This window comes from Pimephales promelas, chromosome 12 (assembly GCF_988280905.1).
Source record: "Pimephales promelas chromosome 12, fPimPro1.hap1.1, whole genome shotgun sequence".
In the NCBI taxonomy this organism is placed as follows: domain Eukaryota; kingdom Metazoa; phylum Chordata; class Actinopteri; order Cypriniformes; family Leuciscidae; genus Pimephales; species Pimephales promelas.
This window is the reverse complement of record NC_142780.1, coordinates 27,059,352-27,074,862: the sequence shown is the minus strand read 5'-3', so window position 1 is coordinate 27,074,862 and position 15,511 is coordinate 27,059,352. Positions and strand designations below refer to the sequence as shown.

Sequence of the window (15,511 nt, the reverse complement as noted above, 5' to 3'; positions counted from 1 at the left end):
GAAACATTGTTTTTTTTTTCAAACTCTACTGTTGTCACCAATGTCGACCAGAGTCGGTGGACTAGTACAGGACACCAGAACAAGGCAATAAAATGTGAATGACATGACTCTAACAGGATAATGATGAAGTGTTATTTACAAATTGCACAAGATTTGACACAGCAGATGAGACATGACAGACTGATTAAGCACTTGGCCAGAGTGAGAGAACATTTGAGACACCATGTTTTCCAATGACGGCACAATATTAAAATAGAATCATGACATTTCAAGACACGATAATGAATTGGCAGCTAATAACATCTATAAGAGAAAAGCCAGTTCCTTTCATTCTTGATGGCTGCCAACCGCCTTGTCAATTGTTTAACTTATACTGTGATTGACCCCCTTTCTCCTTCAGAACTGCCTTGATTCTACGTGGCACTTATTCAACAAGGTGCTCAAAGCATTCTTTAGAAATGTTGGCCCATATTGATAGGATAGCATCTTGCAGTTGATGGAGATTTGTGGGATGCACATCCAGGGATGCACATCCACGAACCTAAATGTCTGAGAAAAACAGACACTTTCTCAGTACCCTAAATGTCTTTAGGGTGTCTGGAAATAGTATGCATTAATCTGTAACCAACACTCACCGTTATGTTAAGTGCAGTGGTTGTTTGGGGCGTAACATCAGATTCTGCTTCAATAAGAGATGATCTGCTTTCATTTCTCATTTCTGGGAAGTGATTTGAGGGAAAGGAGCTACTTTCAAGAGAGCCCTGCACTGTCATCGGTCTTTCACCAACTCTCTCCGTTTCTGATTGGTTGAATTCTTCTTTTCGTTGAACAAGCGGCCAAGGATATAGCCCAGGGCTTTCTTCTTGTTCTACAGTTGTGCCATCGCTGTCTTCAGCTCTTTTTTCTTCATCCAAACTTCGAAAGCTCTCAACATATTCAGCATCAGTGTTGTCCAAATCTTGAATGCCTTCCACCAAGGCAAGGTCTTTCATTGGATCCTCAGAGCCCTTGTGCCTGAGCAGAGGCTGCCAGTGGTTTGGGAAAGACTCTCCTCGGACCAAGGATTGGAGAACCAGTGTCTGCGGGGGCCCACGTTGCAAAAAGGCCAGGAGAGAGTCAGTACCAGGTCTTTGCTTCGGCTGGCAATTTTCTTTTCGCTGACAACTGAGCACATAGCATCGGTGCTCAAAAAACCAGGCCAGGTCACAGCCCAGGAGACCACAGCAGGCCCTCGCACACTGGGCCATAGACGATACATCCGGAACCCGTAAAGTACTGCTGCTCCTCAGATCCGGAGACACCACGCTCTCCGTGTAGATCGCAGCCTGCCAGCACTGTCCCGATACTGCATCAAAAACAAACAACAAATGCCTGGTGAAATAAATTTAGGGTTTGTCATTTTTGATACAGTAGTCCAAAAAAGACATTACACAACCAAGCCCCTACAATATACATTTATGGAAAAAATTATGTGCATTCATCACCTAGTTTTTTCTCTCAGTGTCTTTCATGTCCTCAAAGTATGTTTAATTGGCAGCTTACTAAATAATTTTGCATTTCCTGGACTGAAGCTACTTAGGTTTCCTTGGTTAATCATACATTATTTGTTTTAATCATTCTCATTGACTGTGAGCTCCCTGCTCTCACTATATCATACTATTTGCCTGAAGTATCAAATATGATAAAACTTTTCAACTTGTAGAAATATATACTTGCCTCTGGTACAGAAGAGCAGCACAAGTAAGAGAACTGGTGAGACATTCATGATGACACTGCTGCCTTTTCACAGCAATGGATCTTGACCGTCATAACCTCAACAAACTTTCCATAAAGAGGAGACAAAACAGGGTATCACAAACAGACAGATCAAAAATGACATTACAGCAGCATTAATAAATTAATAGTTATTTGTTGCATGGTCTTTTTTATTTGACGTCTATCCCTCACAGCAACCGGCCCTAGGGGCTTTGATACCGCTGGAGAAATGGCACGTGACACTAAAACACATTAGCCTATGTTATCCGCAATGTTATGTTTTATTATTTACCAAAATTAACACAATATGTTACATAAAACAAATCACTAAAAACAATGGGACTAAATAGAAAGTCAACATAAAAAATGTGCGCTGTTATTGAGAGTTGTAGCTGTACCCGTGGGATGTGACGCTCTTTTCCAAGCATCTGTTTCCATGACATCGAGAATCAGCTTCCGCACTGCTGCTCCATTGCGAACCTGCGCTGGATAGTGGATAATGTTTAATGTAATGCTGGGATAAAGATCTGCTATTGTGGCAGTGATGCTGAGATGAAGGTGTGATTATGATATTGCCAGAGAGATGTTGTGTATGCCTGCGAGAGGGAGTGTCGGCAGAGCAGACAGAGAAAAGCGGGGCGGAGGGAGACACGTGACGTCTCTGCGATGTTGCAGAAACACACCACACCACATCATCAGATCCCTTGATGCAAGGGGAAAGGTTTTTTTTTGTGTTTTTAAAAATTATTATATTATTTAAATATTATTTTGTGTAAAATACGTTATTGTATTAGCTTTAATAATTATAACTACTTACTATAGTAGACAATATAATAATTAGGCTACTATTAATATTAAGCCGACGTGGTCACAGAAATAACAACAACATTATATTATTGTATTATTTAAAAAAATACGTAATTATTTTATCATTATTAATTACAATGACTACACTCAACACACGTGATTAGAGAAAACAGCGACAACAACAATAACCATCACCATTATACACAATTTTCTTTGAAAAACACCTTAAAAATTCTCCAACAATTGCACATTATATCAAACAAAGACTTTTATAAAGGTACGTTTATCATTCTTGAACCGCTCGGAACAGAAAGCTAAAAAGGGGCGGGGTTTAGCAGCTGGCTGAAATAATATCACACTCTCTCGACATTTTAACGCTGCGTTTTTAATTCACTGTAGCACTACATATCTTACTGTAAGCATTTAAACAATACCATAAAGTACGAGAAAACCTTCTGAGATAAGAATTCGTTGCTATTGCCGTCCAGAAAAACCTTCTTCTGAGAGACCTCGATCCCTCTGACGTGTGGGAAATCGAAACTAACTGCTGCTGCCATATGGATGGATACAATACTGTTGTCTGTAAGAATGAAATATATGTTATGCTATCTCGTAATTTGGACTTATATCTCGCAGCTGTTAAAGTTTGTTGAAGTTTTTTTTTTTTTTTTTTTTTAAGTTTGTTGAAGTTGAATGCCCAATTCTGACTATTTATCAGACACTGTTTGACTATTCTTCCGTGTTCATTTATAATGTATGGCCTATCGCCTAAGGTTGTGTCCTAATACAGGTTAAGGTTATATAAATCAGTAGCTCGTACAACATAGCAGTTCAATTTTAGATTTAAGCTATAGCTTACAAAATAATAAATCACATGCAGTAAAGCTACACCTATAGGTCTAACCTGTTGTCTAATATTCATATTGTTGGCATTTTGGACACAATGCATGTAGTGACTAATAAGCTAACCATGCTTTTCAGCATAGGCTGAATAAACCTGTTAATGTCAGGTTTCATTTGTCTCCATAATCACTGTCTGTACCAAACAAACCCTGAACAGAAATAGAATCTGAAAGCTCCAAGAAGCACACATCTATCCTCCCTGTTAAAATGGATGAGCCACCTTGTTCACCGAGGTAACTATTATCAAGAACCATTGAAAGCATTTGTATTTTCTGTAGTTAATCAATGCCTGTTATAGCCTACTACTGTATACAGAACTGTTTTCTTTGGTTAGACTGTTTAATTTTTAGTTTGATTATCTAATTTCAAAATGTCTTTAGTCTTGATAGATAATATGCTGCTGTTTTATTTTTAATGGATTAATATGTAATTAATATGCTCGCAAGAGTCGCAACACAATTGACTTTTTGACATTCTGTATTTTATTCTGATATAGTGATTCCTGCTCAGGAGAGCCCCGTGTGGACTGTAATAAAAGTGCTCCATGTCTTGTGGACACCAGAGTTGAGGGGAAAACTGGGAAGAATAAAAAGCATAAAAAGAGACGCAGTGCTGCATGCCAAAGGAAAACAGGTGGTGGTTATACTCCGGTCACTGTTGAAGAGCTTTCGCCACCCTCACAACACCCGCCTGAGCACCACGAAAAAAGGTCTGCAGGATCAAAGCAAGAAAAGAATACTCGCAAAACTAAAAATCATTCTATTTCACATGAAACTTCTCCTGCACTCTCCTCTCATCGACAAAAAGCCCAAAGTGCACAGAAAACATCATCTCTGTCTACCTGTGACCGGTCAACTCAGACGGAGTCACCCCAACTCCAATCTCTCCAAACGCAGTCAACACAAACCTCTCCGACCCAGGGTGAACACACACCGTCAACAGAATCCAAGTCCACCCAGACAAAACAGTCTAGTTTTCCGTTAAAACAGGCATACTGGGGGAAATCATTCACAGATCAGTCAGCTGATCAGCAGAAACCCCAACTCAGCTCCAGAAACAGCTATCTGACAGTCATATCCTGGAATATAGACGGTCTGGATCTGGATAATGTCTTTGACCGGCTCAAAGGTCTGCTGTCACTCTTAGGAAAGTAAGTGTTACTCACAATTATAATTTTTAAAAAATATTTTCAGTATCAAAGGGATAGTTCACTTTGAAATTAATTTTTGATGTGTTGTAGCTTACCTCAAGGGCATCCAAGATGTGTGTCTTTGTTTCCACAGTATTTTCAATTTTGATATTTTTAGGTCAAACCGTTCTTGTCTGTCATTCATATAATGGAGGTATATGGTCACCACCTCAAAGAGCATGCACAGAGAAGTCCAAATTAAACATGATTTAATGACTCGTAAATGTACACATTGATGGCCTAAGACACGAAACAAGCGGTTTGTGTGAGAAAACGAACAGTATTTAAATCGTTTTTACCTCTTGTAACCACAGTCACGTCCAAGTACCCTGAGGGCGAGGGTGCTTCTGTCTAAGCTCGTTGCACTGAGACACGTTGCATTGATACACATTGATAACCGCTCGTTTCGTGTCTTAGGCCATCAATGTGTACTTACATTTACGAGTCACTAAATCATGCTCTTTGAGGTGGTGACCATATACCTCCATTATATGACTGACAGACAAGAACGGTTTGACCTAAAAATATCAAAATTGAAAATACTGTGGAAAAAAAGACACCAACATCTTGGATGCCCTTGAGGTAAGCTAAAACATATCAAAAATTAATTTCAAAGTTGACTATCCCTTTAAACTGAAAAAGCATTTTTAACATTAATCGCATTGCACACATCACATATACCATTTAGCACTCTCAGTTAACTAAAACAGTTTCGAATGTATTACAAAACCACTTACAAAAAGACTTGAATGCTTTGATCACGATATGATTTTAATGCAGGTACCGTGCAGATGTTGTACTGTTACAAGAGCTGATTCCTCCTACTTTTGAGATTTTACAGAACACTATGACAGATTATCAGTTCCTGCAAGGTATGTTAATGGTTGCATACAAGCTCAAAAAATAAATACTATTTCTGGTATGAATATTAGATGATTTTATGTTTCAGCCAGTGAAGTGGGCTATTTCACTGCCATTTTGCTCAGAAAGGAAAGAGTACAATTGCTCCAGAGCAACATTGTGAAGTACCCAACCACAGAGATGGGCAGGAACCTGCTAGTTGCAAATGTAGGTCCAATTTTTGCTAGCCGTTGGATAGTGATTGTTTTGATATGCCTGATGCCATTGACCATATTAATAATGATAAAAGTCATAATGTAAATGTAGACCATTCAAAACATTCAGCGTCCCGTTTTGTGTTTGCATGTTTGTTTAGGTGAGCTTTTTAGGCCATCCACTGTGCATTATGACATCTCATCTGGAGAGCTGCAAGACAGGTTCTCAAGAACGCCTGAATCAGCTGCGGAGAGTCTGGAAATGGATGAAAGAGGCTCCAGGGGACCATTCAGTTATATTTGGAGGAGATACTAACCTCAGGGATTGGGAGGTTGTATGTGATACAAACATCTGTTTGCTCTAAATCACAAACCCACATTTTACTCTGTCAAAATGTGACAAGTGAATTTCTTCAATGACAGGTGACGAAGCTCAATGGGCTGCCGGACAGTATCTCTGATGTTTGGGAGATGCTAGGGAAACCAGAGGAAAGCAGATACACCTGGGACACATCCATTAATGATAACAACGAAATCCCTAATTCTATACGCTTGCGATTTGATCGAATTTTCCTCAGATCAGCCGCAGAAGGTGCCCAGCTACGGCCAGAAAGCATGACCCTGATTGGTCTGAGGAAGCTGAAGTGTGACTATTTCATCAGCGATCACTGGGGCATTCTTTGTACTTTCACATTTGAGGCATCAGAAGAGTAGGGTGTTACTGACTGATATTCTTTTTTTTTTTTTATGGCAGGCCTGCGCATGATTACAAAACTAAATGGGTCATAAACTTGACAATAATAAACTTCTGGTAGATTAACTTATACACCAACTATACCTATAAGGGGTACCAAGGCTAGTAACTTACTCACACTTTTTAATTCAGTAAATATTTCTCAGTTAGTATATAACCACATGCTCAGCTACAAAAAAAAAAAAAAAAAAAAGCCTCCACAAAAATTTCCAGTTATTGCACAGGAAGAAATATAGCTATAATATAGTTCATTGAAGCCTATTATTGGGTTTTAAACAAATTTTAAACCACAAAACAGTGATGAAACAAAATCAAACAATTGTTTGACAACAAATATTTTAAATAAAAATGTAAAATATTATATTGTGAAACATTAAAAAACATGGCAACTTCATCCTGACGTCCTACAAACATAGTTTCCCCCCTTGTTTTTCCACTAGAGGGAGCTCAAAGGACAGCGTATGTTTCATTGTGAGAACATCAACCACACAAAGATCAAAAAAGCAGTATTTATTAATTTTGTTCATTTATTTTAATTCATTATATTCTGGGTTTGGAACAGAGTAAGTAATGTATATTAATTCTTCTAATGGTTTTGTGTTTATGTTTTATAGATTCCATTTAAGATTGCAGAACTAATTTTTAGTTCATTATAATTAACCATCATTGACACATTTGAATAGGAAGCACTCAGAAGTACAAAAAACGGTGTATGCGTTTTGATTTAATACGGATATTCTGAAAGTCTGGAGTAAATCTTTTGGATGCCCATGAATAATTATATTTAAATGGATTGATAGGAAAATATACTTTTGGTGAGGAACTGGCAAACATGGCCTTGTTTTCACTTGGAGAAATGATTTACAGAACATTCTCTCTCAGACTAAACAGAATTGAAATGTGCACAGCAAGAATTATTTTTTGTCACTGGCATGGTGTCAGGAATTGGATTAACAAAGAGCCATTTACCAGGACAGTCCTCATCGAGGACAGCTATTTTGGAATTTACTGTAATGTGCCACAATTATGTGTTTGTCTTAAACACTCATTGTTATTATCTAGAGAGTCTGAGAGAGATTCTGTCAGCATTACCTCTCACATAATTGAACACTTACTTGTCTGAATTTTATGCTAAAAAGAAAAAAAAGTCCTTTAAAATGATTGACAATATCATTAATAACGCAGTAAATGGATCAATGTTCTGTCTAATCTGTTTCCTTCATAATACATCACAGAAAAAAAATAATTTATTGCCACATCATTTCCATAAAGTATTTAATCACGTTGAATGTTGAAAAATTTTATCAGCCTAACTAGAAGGCATTATTTAATAAAGACCATGATGAAGGCTGTGAAAGATCATTAGCTCCCACTGTTATAGGAAACCCTTAGTCATTTTAATACAACTAACTAAAAATAGATTCACACGAATCACTTTAGAATATTTTATCCTGTTATTAAATTGGGTCAAACCAAGAGTTTAACTGAATATTGTGTGGAGCCTTGAAAATCATGCATTTTCATAAAATATTATTTGAACATATGGTTTCATAACAAAAAGTTGTATTCCCAAGTATGTTTGCACACACTAAGGAATTTGTTTTGGAGCCAGAAGACGCTCCCAGTACACAGACAACAATAAAAATAGACAACAAAATATATCACCTTATTGTACATGTTTGGTCATGATTTACTAGCCTGATCAAATATGTGGTGGCCTATAGATTGCAGAGTTATCAGGTTTCTGGAAATAACTTTTTAGAGGTTTGAAAGCATCCAGAATCAGAGCCGTCTTGGCTTCTTTAATAGAGTTTTTCCATTTTGTCACATCATGTTGTGCAGAGTTCATTTAAATAAAGGCCTTTTCAGCAGTTTTTCCCAGTTCAATGACACATCAGCAGGGGCCATTTAGCAAACAACAGCGAGTTTGACATCAATGGACATATCAGCATATATTTATTATAAAACGCATGCAAAGACAGTGAATATATTAATACTTTTAGAGAAGTCACAGTTTGTGAAGTGTCATTATTGCAAAACACAGCGTGTAACCAGAGAACATGGTGTGTCAATTTTTACCAGCAATTCAAAAACCGTCAGTCTATATTTATGCAGTCTATATATATATACACACACACACCCCCTATTAAAGCAGGTGACATTTCAAGTGACTTGACAGCATGGAGATCAACCAATGCCATGGCAGCCCAAAGCCCACCTGTGCATGCTCAGATTAGCAGAGGAAATAATTACATTAGAAGGCTTCCTCCACAGGCTGTACACTGGACATATTTTAGACATGATAAGCCTGAGCTGTCAATAAGGATATGCACAAGGCAGGCAGATAATACAGAGAAAATTAAGAACAGGCTTACAGATAGACAGATCACTGATTTAAAAGATAAACCAGGGGGAGAGATATTTGTATGTATTTATTTAGAACAGAACAGATGAATTAAGGTTATATCAATGCTCCAGATTCAACTATAATGGCTCATTACAATCTGCTTCTCTCCCTGATATTTGAAAGAAAAAGATACACAGTAAAACATATTCTGCTAAATAAAAACTGGAAACATGTGTTTGCCAGAAATTCACTGTTTGGTGACAGTTTAAAAAAACTTTACTAGCCTATTACATATTACAGTTTAATTCAATATGACAGAGTAGGCTACACCGGTCCATTCATGCAGATTTATTGTGGACTGCCTAATCCAGAGCAGGTGGCAACAAATGTAGGCTATATGTAATTACGTAAATGAATGGCGATTATTATATGAAATTCATTTGCATATGAGAAAAGAGCTCACCAGGTTATGACATTCGGGTGGCACCCTGTTGGTGGTAGAAATTCTAATATAGAAATTGTACAGTAAGCCCTGTATTAGATAATGCATTGCTAATGCATACAAAATTTTACCGTGTTAAGAACACTGACCGTCTTTCAGCAAATTTTTACAAGCAAAAAAACAGTTATTTTAGGAGGAATCCAAGCAATTGTAAATTTCACACAAGGAAAGATTTCCCTTCTCTGATTTTGCAACGTGTTCGACGGATTCGCCGTATTGACTTTCATATTGGAATAAAAAGAGTTCTGAGGCAGCTTTATATATTGGATTGTTTGGCTGCAAATCTGCATGACTTGAACCCGTTTTGAAATATGTGTGTGGAAACTAGAGCCCGACCAATAAAGGATTTTGAAGGCCGATACCGATACAAATATTTGTTGGTTTTAAAATCCGATAAATCGGCCGATTTTTTTTTCCAGAAAAGTTATTTATGAGTTTTAAATAAAATAATAAGTTAATGCAGTTTAAAAAGAAACTTGTTTCTTTTATTGTCACAACAGAACAGACTGGTGAAAGTGGCATTAGCTAGCTTTGTGGTTAGCTAGTCTATGATGAGCCATAATTTAGCAATGGATAACGTCACTGCAAATTGTAAAACATACATTTTCAATATAACAGGCCAAGGAGAGATCCGTCTCATTGCTATAACGGTCACGCGCTATTAAAGAAATACTTCAGACAGTCACATTGTCAAAAGTTAAAAGGACAGTCAGTCAACTACACTGTAACAACTTAACATAATTATTACTAGCTAATTCCCACTCAATCTCGGCAACAAAACTGGACATGATAGTCATATATTTTGTCATGCTTATTTGAGTTAAGAGAACTGATGGGGATGTTCTTTTTATTGTTATTCAAGCAATGTATGTCTCGTGACCAACTCAACGAGTGTTGCCAACAGGGACGGTGTAGAGTGCCCTCTGGTGGACAAACTATACAACTCCAACACTCAAGACATGGTTGAAGCGTGTTTCCTCTTTTATTTAATTTTCGAAATATTCATTTATCAGCCATTATAACTGCCGATACCGATAGTTTGGAAAATGCCTAATATCGGCCGATAATATCAGTCTGGCTCTAGTGAACACTTCACCCTAATGAAATAGTAGACTACCTGTTCGCATAGATTCCTAGGTCCGTGAAAATTAGAACAACAACAATAATCGCAACTAAATAGCTTTTTACTTTAACTGATTTAAGAGTTGTGTTCCACACATGATTGTATTATTATTATTACAATTATTCCCTCATCTCTGTCCCTAATCAAGAATGAATTTGAGGCATGCTCCCTGTGGGATGGCATAAACAATTAACCATGCTGCGCTCACTCACAAACAGCCGAATTCTGATGGCTGATGCACCAATGAACTGCCATTTTCAAATACAATCATCATTATAATCTCACGGTCCTAATTTTATCCACCCTGGTACCAGGAGACAATGAATGAGACAAATACAATGTATTATTAGTAGCTACCAATAAGAGGCTAGTGATTAAAGAGGCTCTTGATGAAGTGTGGCAGCTCAATTATTTGACGTGCGGGACACAGTAAACACGTTTCACCTTCTGAAACCTGATGGATCAGTTTGGACTGCTTCGTTTAATTTTCCTGTCTCTTCGTCCAGTTTGATCTTCTGTAATGACACCCAAAGGGCTCTTCAGCCCTCATTCTGTCTTTATGGCATATTTGGCTATGTGTCTATACTCTAGTTGAAAGATGAGAGATCTAAGGTTTGAAATGGATGACACTGAACACCCAATTATCGGCTATGGCAGTTTTTTCTATTTTTGGAAAGCAATCCACTGTGCTCTGTGGCACTCCTATTGTTCTTCTAGGCTGCGGTTGCCATGAACACTATGTCGGTGGTGTCTGACATGGCGCTGACCTGTGGAGAAAAGGTTGGCGAATGGCTTACGCACATTCTCCAGCTGGTAGATGTTGTCGCTTAAAACATTCCCCTGCTGCTTTTGCCATGCTGCTCGTGATTGTCTGATGCTCTTTCAGACAAGCATCCATTTTCTTTGTTGTTGTTCTAGAGGAAATTAGTAAATGCACCCTTCAGTCAACTTGAGGGCATGAGGACAATAGAGTTGATTGTTACAAACAAAATTGCTTTTTTAGCTCAGATTTGCACTTATTATTCCAAGTAGCTGTTTGATTTTGATTACCCAAAAGACACAACCCTCAAAATTATTGCTTACAAATTATAATTCACCAGAGGGGAGGATTTACTATGGGCTTTTTTTGTACCAGGCAGAAATGCAGCATGAAAATCAAATTATTCCATCATTTTCCTTTTGTCAAAAATCATCCAGTTATTATCATCAGCATCATCTGGATCTGTCCTCCCCACCCCAGTGTCGCTCAGAGTCTGATTGGAACCTCAGGAAAACACAACACTGATTTGAATATTTGCCTTTCTATTGTCATGACTCCCTGAAAAATAGACTAAGTTATGTCTCTATGGCAGAAAGAAAGAGAAAAACACATATTATGAGTACTTTTGCTCATAGAAAGCAGCGATAGAAAGCAGGAGGTAGGTAATGCAAGTGAGTTTTTTTTTTTATGACCGTGTTGTGAAAATATACGCCGCACAGCTTTAGGGGGAGCTCGATGAGAAAACATGCGATAACAAAAGTGAAAATCAGAGAAGAAATTACTTGAGTCGCCAAGTGCCCCTTTAAAGCATCACCAAAACATAACTCTACTGGTCAGTTTTATGGCTATGTAGGACATCACATATGACCCATGACTATTTATATTGGCTGTTGATTGGTCAGAAACACAAAAAAAGGCTCAGAGCCAAACAAACAGTGTCCAGTGTAATGAATCATTATCACCAGCCCATGGTGGTTAGGGTCTGCATGCATGCATGTGTGTGTGTGCTTATCTTTTATCTTGAGTGCACTTGTTCGTCCACATCGATTTCCAAGTAGACGCACTATTCATCACTATGAAGGAGACTAGTCATTAAGTTTGACTGTGTATTGATTTACATCACTATAACTTCCCAACACAGCTGCCACACAACTGACTCTATAGGTGAAAAAGTATGTGGATAAAATATATATATGGTTGTCCACACTGAGGATCAGTCTGAGCCACTTGTTCCTATTTTTCTCATAAGATGTGACTTTCTGTTATCTGCATTTAATGTCAACACCAATTCCTATTATTACACTGGTGCTTTACAGAAATTCACTTTCTAAATAAAGAGCTCTGTGTCAAGACAGGGCTAAAAGGAAATGGAATTGATTTTCTCCAAGTTCAGTCTGCTGACACTTGTGCTTTAGGGAACAAAGCTTTCTGGCCTACAGATGAAATGGGGACCAAATGAAAAGCAAAAGTACTGGCAGGTTTGGAGTGACCAAAGTGCCCCCAAGAGCCGGCCTCACCATTATAATGCACACATTTGTATTCACAAAGCATGATCACAAATCAGACCTTTGGAAATCACTGTTTACAGGGGTGATCTGTAGAAAAAGCATGCTGACATGGAAAAGGAAAACAAAACTAACATAATTCATACATTTTATACATACAAATTTGGTTGAAACTGGACTAAACTACACAATTTATTATTATAATATACGTATATATATATATATATATATATATATATATATATACTCTGTGTGTACATATATAGGCCACATGTACACTCTAAAAAATGCTGGGTTGTTTTAACCCAATTTTGGGTCAAATATGGACAAACCCAAAATGTTGGGTTAAAAATGTAATGTAAAAATTTAACCCAACGGCTGGGTTAGTCCACATTTGACCCAAAGTTGGGTTAAAACAACCCAGCATTTTTTAGAGTATACACTCACCTAAAGGATCATTAGGAACACCATCCTAATACTGTGATTGACCCCCTTTCGCCTTCAGAACTGCCTTAATTCTACATGGCATTGATTCAACAAGGTGCTGAAAGCATTCATTTGAAAAGTTGGCCCATATTGATAGGATAGGATATGATAGCATCAATGATTTGAGCTTTGTGACATGGTGCACTATCCTGCTGGAAGTAGCCATCAGAGGATGAGATGAGTAGCCTACATGGTGGCCATAAAGGGATGGACATGGTTAAACTTATAGTCAAGACCACCTAAACTGAGACCAAGACTCTACCGAGACCAGAGGGTATCGAGACCAAGACCAAGACAGACCAAGTCGAGACCAAGATCGAAACCAAGTCGCTTTGTCCACTTACATTTTTTTGCTTTGTCTACTTACAACTTTGTTGACACCCACCATGTGTACGCAAATGGATTGGATATACTGTGCGGAAATGAACTAAAACTACTTTGACAAGTTCACATCTACATATAATTATTATGGTAAAGGTTATGTGTACTTGGCGTGCAGTCAGGGTGGAGGGCTCTGAGCTCAAAATTTCTGCCCAAACCCAGAGTACTCCCCCGGTTGGTAAGAGTAGATGGAACTAGAGATGGGACTAAAAGTGAGGAGATGGATGCTGATAAACTGTCAAGGAACAAAGGTGGGTTCTGCTGTTATTTATCTTGTCCTGAGTTGCTTACTGATTGATCTCCACTTGTTCTTACTGAGTTAATAATCTTCACCTGCTCCTCCCAAACCTTGATAAATAAACATCATTTTGTGGCGTGTGGCAAACATAAAATGACCTAAAACTTCATCGCAATTCATTATTTATTCGGCAAATAGCGTTTCCATCAGCGTTTATCGGATAAGCCGTATATCAAACAAAGATAAAATCCAATGAGATTGAGCGTATTTTATTTGAGTCGACATTCATGAAATTCAATCGAATTTTACTGTTTCCATAAGGCATTTTTCATTCACTTAATTCAGATAAAAATGTGTGGATGGAAACATAGCTATTGTCTCTGAGAAGCTGCTACTGTACTCCTATTAATAAATTCTTATATTAAGAAATAATTAACTAACTGTCTTGCTGTTATTCACCAAGGACAAAGAGGAGCAAGCGAAAGCTAAAGCTTATTTGCCATAACTGATACCTTGAAAGGAAGATAATTAGAGTGGGTTTTACCCTCCGTTGGCTCCCTCTTTGTGTTTTCAGCTTTCATTTGGCTCCAGGGCCTGCAGGTAATAAATTCAGAGATGGCTGCAGATAAACAACTGTTATAATCTCACAAGATTTACAACCTATATTTATATTATTACAAAAGCAATGACCTATAAAAAAAGGACTTGGCATGAAGGGGCACGATGATACCACTGTGCAGGCCATTTCCCCTCTGAAATGAGCAGCTCATGAAAAACAAGGCTGGGGAGGCAGTTGGCAAAATGTATAAGAGATTTATAAGAGTCATAAAGTTCAAATATTGGCAGGTTTATGTGCTTTCCTTAGTTGCTTTCATTGGGTTAAGCCTTATAGCAAGGGTTAATTTAATATCTGTGAATTTTCCATCAGCAATGAAACAATCCATTGATTTAAAGGTAATAGGGCAAAAGGTGAAAGAATATCATGTGAATCAATACTGTTTTTATATGACCAGCTGATCTCCATTTACAGATCTACCGAACACGTTTGTTATTATGGGCCCTATTTTAGCGATCTAAAAGCAAGTGTCAAACGCAAAGCGCAAGTAACTTTGTGGGCAGATCTCGGCGCTGATGTTATTTCACCGGAGGGACAAATGACTCTTGCGTTCCACGCAAGTCTAAAAGGGGTTGGTCTGAAGTAGCTTCATTACTCATAGGTGTGGTTTGGGCGTAACGGGAAACAAACCAATAAGAGCGTCATATCACATTCCCTTTAAAGAGCATGATGAACGAGGTGCGCTTGTTCCATACTATTATAAAGCCGCATTTACCAGGCGCGCTTCAGAATCAGTTCACAGCCGAGGAGATCGATGATCTCGTCAGGGCCATAAAAGAAAGAGAAGTGACATTGGGGATGGGACAAACCCACCCAAATTAGCTTTGGTTAAACATGCATTTAATAATTTAGGTTAATGTGCAAGTCTATTTTCCCATCGGCATGGACACAACAATGATTTCCCTCGTGTTTTAATATTTTTCCTTATAATAATGTATCATTTGCAAAAAGTAAAATGGATCTGTGTTGATGAGAGAATCATCTACAGTCTATGCGCATTGTTCACACTCTGTATTATGGCCAAGCATGCGTGCTTAAAATAGCATCTGCATGTGTGCGCAACGTGCCATTGACTTTAGACTATTTGTTT

General features: G+C 37.9%; 2 protein-coding genes across 11 annotated transcripts in view; one reads left to right on the top strand and one right to left on the bottom strand.

Moving 5' to 3' along the window:
* Positions 1–15,511, bottom strand: part of kiaa0319 (KIAA0319 ortholog) — a 34,371-nt gene that overhangs the window by 13,085 nt on the left and 5,775 nt on the right. For 6 of the 9 annotated variants that reach the window (XR_016145765.1, XR_016145766.1, XM_089117853.1 and 3 more), the window contains exons 3-5: positions 2,154–2,235; positions 1,717–1,821; positions 636–1,345 (exon numbers count right to left, since the gene is read on the bottom strand). Coding sequence is in view for 7 of the 9 variants with exons in the window: in XM_089117853.1 (XP_088973979.1) it covers positions 636–1,345; positions 1,717–1,765 (759 nt within the window). In the remaining 2 variants the exon portion in view is untranslated. Of the gene's footprint in view, positions 1–635; positions 1,346–1,716; positions 1,822–2,153; positions 2,363–15,511 lie in introns of those variants that run through there. The other 3 variants (XM_089117854.1, XM_089117855.1, XM_039680009.2) reach the window with 3 other exon arrangements.
* On the top strand, positions 2,766–8,334 carry tdp2a (tyrosyl-DNA phosphodiesterase 2a). Of its 2 annotated transcripts, none has more exons than XM_039680002.2 (7): positions 2,766–3,144; positions 3,623–3,698; positions 3,962–4,615; positions 5,435–5,526; positions 5,604–5,722; positions 5,871–6,044; positions 6,133–8,334. In XM_039680002.2, exons 2-7 carry the CDS (start codon positions 3,673–3,675, stop codon positions 6,421–6,423), a joined length of 1,356 nt encoding a protein of 451 aa, XP_039535936.2. In that variant the 5' UTR covers positions 2,766–3,144; positions 3,623–3,672; the 3' UTR covers positions 6,424–8,334. The 2 variants fall into 2 exon arrangements, with proteins under 2 accessions (XP_039535936.2, XP_039535937.2); XM_039680003.2 differs by having other exon boundaries at positions 2,767–3,144; positions 5,871–6,041.